This window comes from Seriola lalandi, unplaced genomic scaffold (assembly GCF_002814215.2).
Source record: "Seriola lalandi dorsalis isolate HSWRI2012SDOR001 ecotype SW California unplaced genomic scaffold, Sedor1 jcf7180002002082, whole genome shotgun sequence".
In the NCBI taxonomy this organism is placed as follows: Eukaryota; Metazoa; Chordata; class Actinopteri; order Carangiformes; family Carangidae; genus Seriola; species Seriola lalandi.
This window is the reverse complement of record NW_019472738.1, coordinates 1-1,703: the sequence shown is the minus strand read 5'-3', so window position 1 is coordinate 1,703 and position 1,703 is coordinate 1. Positions and strand designations below refer to the sequence as shown.

At 38.8% G+C, this 1,703-nt stretch overlaps 1 protein-coding gene across 1 annotated transcript; it reads left to right on the top strand.

The window, feature by feature from the left end:
• The first annotated feature begins 301 nt into the window (after positions 1–301).
• Positions 302–1,629, top strand: LOC111665179 (transmembrane protein 59-like). Its single transcript, XM_023420091.2, has 3 exons — positions 302–460; positions 588–705; positions 910–1,629. The coding sequence occupies exons 1-3, from the start codon at positions 408–410 to the stop codon at positions 1,060–1,062; spliced, it is 324 nt and encodes a 107-aa protein (XP_023275859.2). The 5' UTR covers positions 302–407; the 3' UTR covers positions 1,063–1,629.
• The last annotated feature ends 74 nt before the right edge of the window (positions 1,630–1,703 follow it).

The window sequence follows — 1,703 nt, the reverse complement described above, 5'->3', positions numbered from 1 at the left end:
GAAACATGATAAATGAGCCACGTAGCTGCACTGAGTGACAGTTTCCTTTGTTATGATGAATATGGGCACTGTAGGTTATTTTTGGTCAATCCCACATATACAATCCCGCTTCCTTGGAGGATTAGTATGGTTGTACAATAGAAAAGAGAAACGAGTAGTTGGCCTTAGTGTTTTCATTGTTGCCGTTAAGAAAAATGTAGAATTAACATGCATGTTCTTAAACATGCCTACATTAAGGATGTATTTTAAACACAAGCCACAGGTTTTCTAACACAACAAGGGGAATAAACAGATTATGTGTGTATGCATTTCAAATAACCTTTATTTCTCATTTTCTAGTCCCAGGGTTGAGCAGCCCAGTTTACAAAGAATACCATCGCACTTTAATCCAGGAGAGGGACAGAGATATGACCGGGGGCCACAGTTATGATGAATACAACCTCTTCAGCTGTCTCTCAAGGTTTGTTACTTTTATCTACTTTGTCATGGAAGTTCAGTTATTTAACTTACTTGGTAGAGTATGTCATTAACAACACTATGGATCTAATCCCAATGAAGCAATGCAATTAACGTACATTTCTTCTCAGGAACCCTTGGCTACCAGGATGGATCTTGACCACAACTCTGATCCTGTCTGTGCTGGTCCTGATTTGGATCTGCTGTGCGACTGTGGCAACTGCTGTAGATCAGTATGTACCTGCTGAGGTAAGTCCTGTGCTGTCTGTGGTTAACATACAAAATCAACCTGGGTATGTAAATGTTTATTACATCTAACTTCAGGAAGTTGTTATTTTTTTTTCTCTTTCTGTAAAGCACTTTGCTGGTGCTGGTTGGATGTTTCGTTACTTTTTTGTGGTTACATTTAAGATTGTAAAATGTTTCACAACAAAAAATATCTCTTTTTGCCAGAAATTGAGCATCTATGGTGACAGGGACTACATTAAGGAACAGAAACTGACTCCATATCCAGCATCCTCCCTGCTGATCATCACTTCCAAAGGGCCTGAGGAAGAGGCCGGGCCACTCCCCTCCAAAGTGAACCTGGGCCAGTCCAACATCTAGAAGCCAAAGCTGTGGCAGAGAAGGGACATCCTCCTGTATGAATAACCTTTAGTTGATTTTTATCATCTGGCACAAGACCTGTGCTGCTTGTGGTCTAAACAGGAGTAACTACTTGCAGAGCATTTTGTATCTCGATATTATGTCTCGTCTCCCTTTGATGCTTTTAAAATTGGAGTGATGAAAAGGTTTTTTTTCTGTATATTGGTATAATTGAGGCATTATAGTATAGTGATGGCAGTACAAGGCCAATAGGTTTTGGGTTTTTCTTCAATCTTCATGTGTGCATGGTGTTCTTGGTGTTTTTATTTTAGTGAATAATGTTTAAATGAACTGCTTTTGACTTGAACTGATACAGTTTCACCCAAACCCTCAACTTTTGGTAAAATAGATTGTGCTACTGTTGCAGACTCTCTTCTGTTTCTACTGCAGTACATTTCAGGACTATTGAATTTTACAATAAAATGCTACGCTCTTGATTAATAGTGACGGTACATGCAGTAGGTCTTTCCTGCTTCACTGTTGTCTGTTCTCATAATGATGGATCAGAATTAAATACAATGAAGTGAAGTTGTTGACATGTATGTGACTTTTTTTCTGTCATTATATACCTTAGCTGCATTTGAGGTCTATCAGGAAACAAA

What these genes read in the sequence shown, in the direction of transcription:
- LOC111665179 (XM_023420091.2), top strand. Translation starts at nt 408, where the DNA reads ATGACCGGGGGCCACAGTTATGATGAATACAACCTCTTCAGCTGTCTC. An exon ending in CTCTTCAGCTGTCTCTCAAG is followed by an intron (nt 461 to 587) that starts GTTTGTTACTTT and finishes ATTTCTTCTCAG; the next exon opens with GAACCCTTGGCTACCAGGAT. An exon ending in ATCAGTATGTACCTGCTGAG is followed by an intron (nt 706 to 909) that starts GTAAGTCCTGTG and finishes TCTTTTTGCCAG; the next exon opens with AAATTGAGCATCTATGGTGA.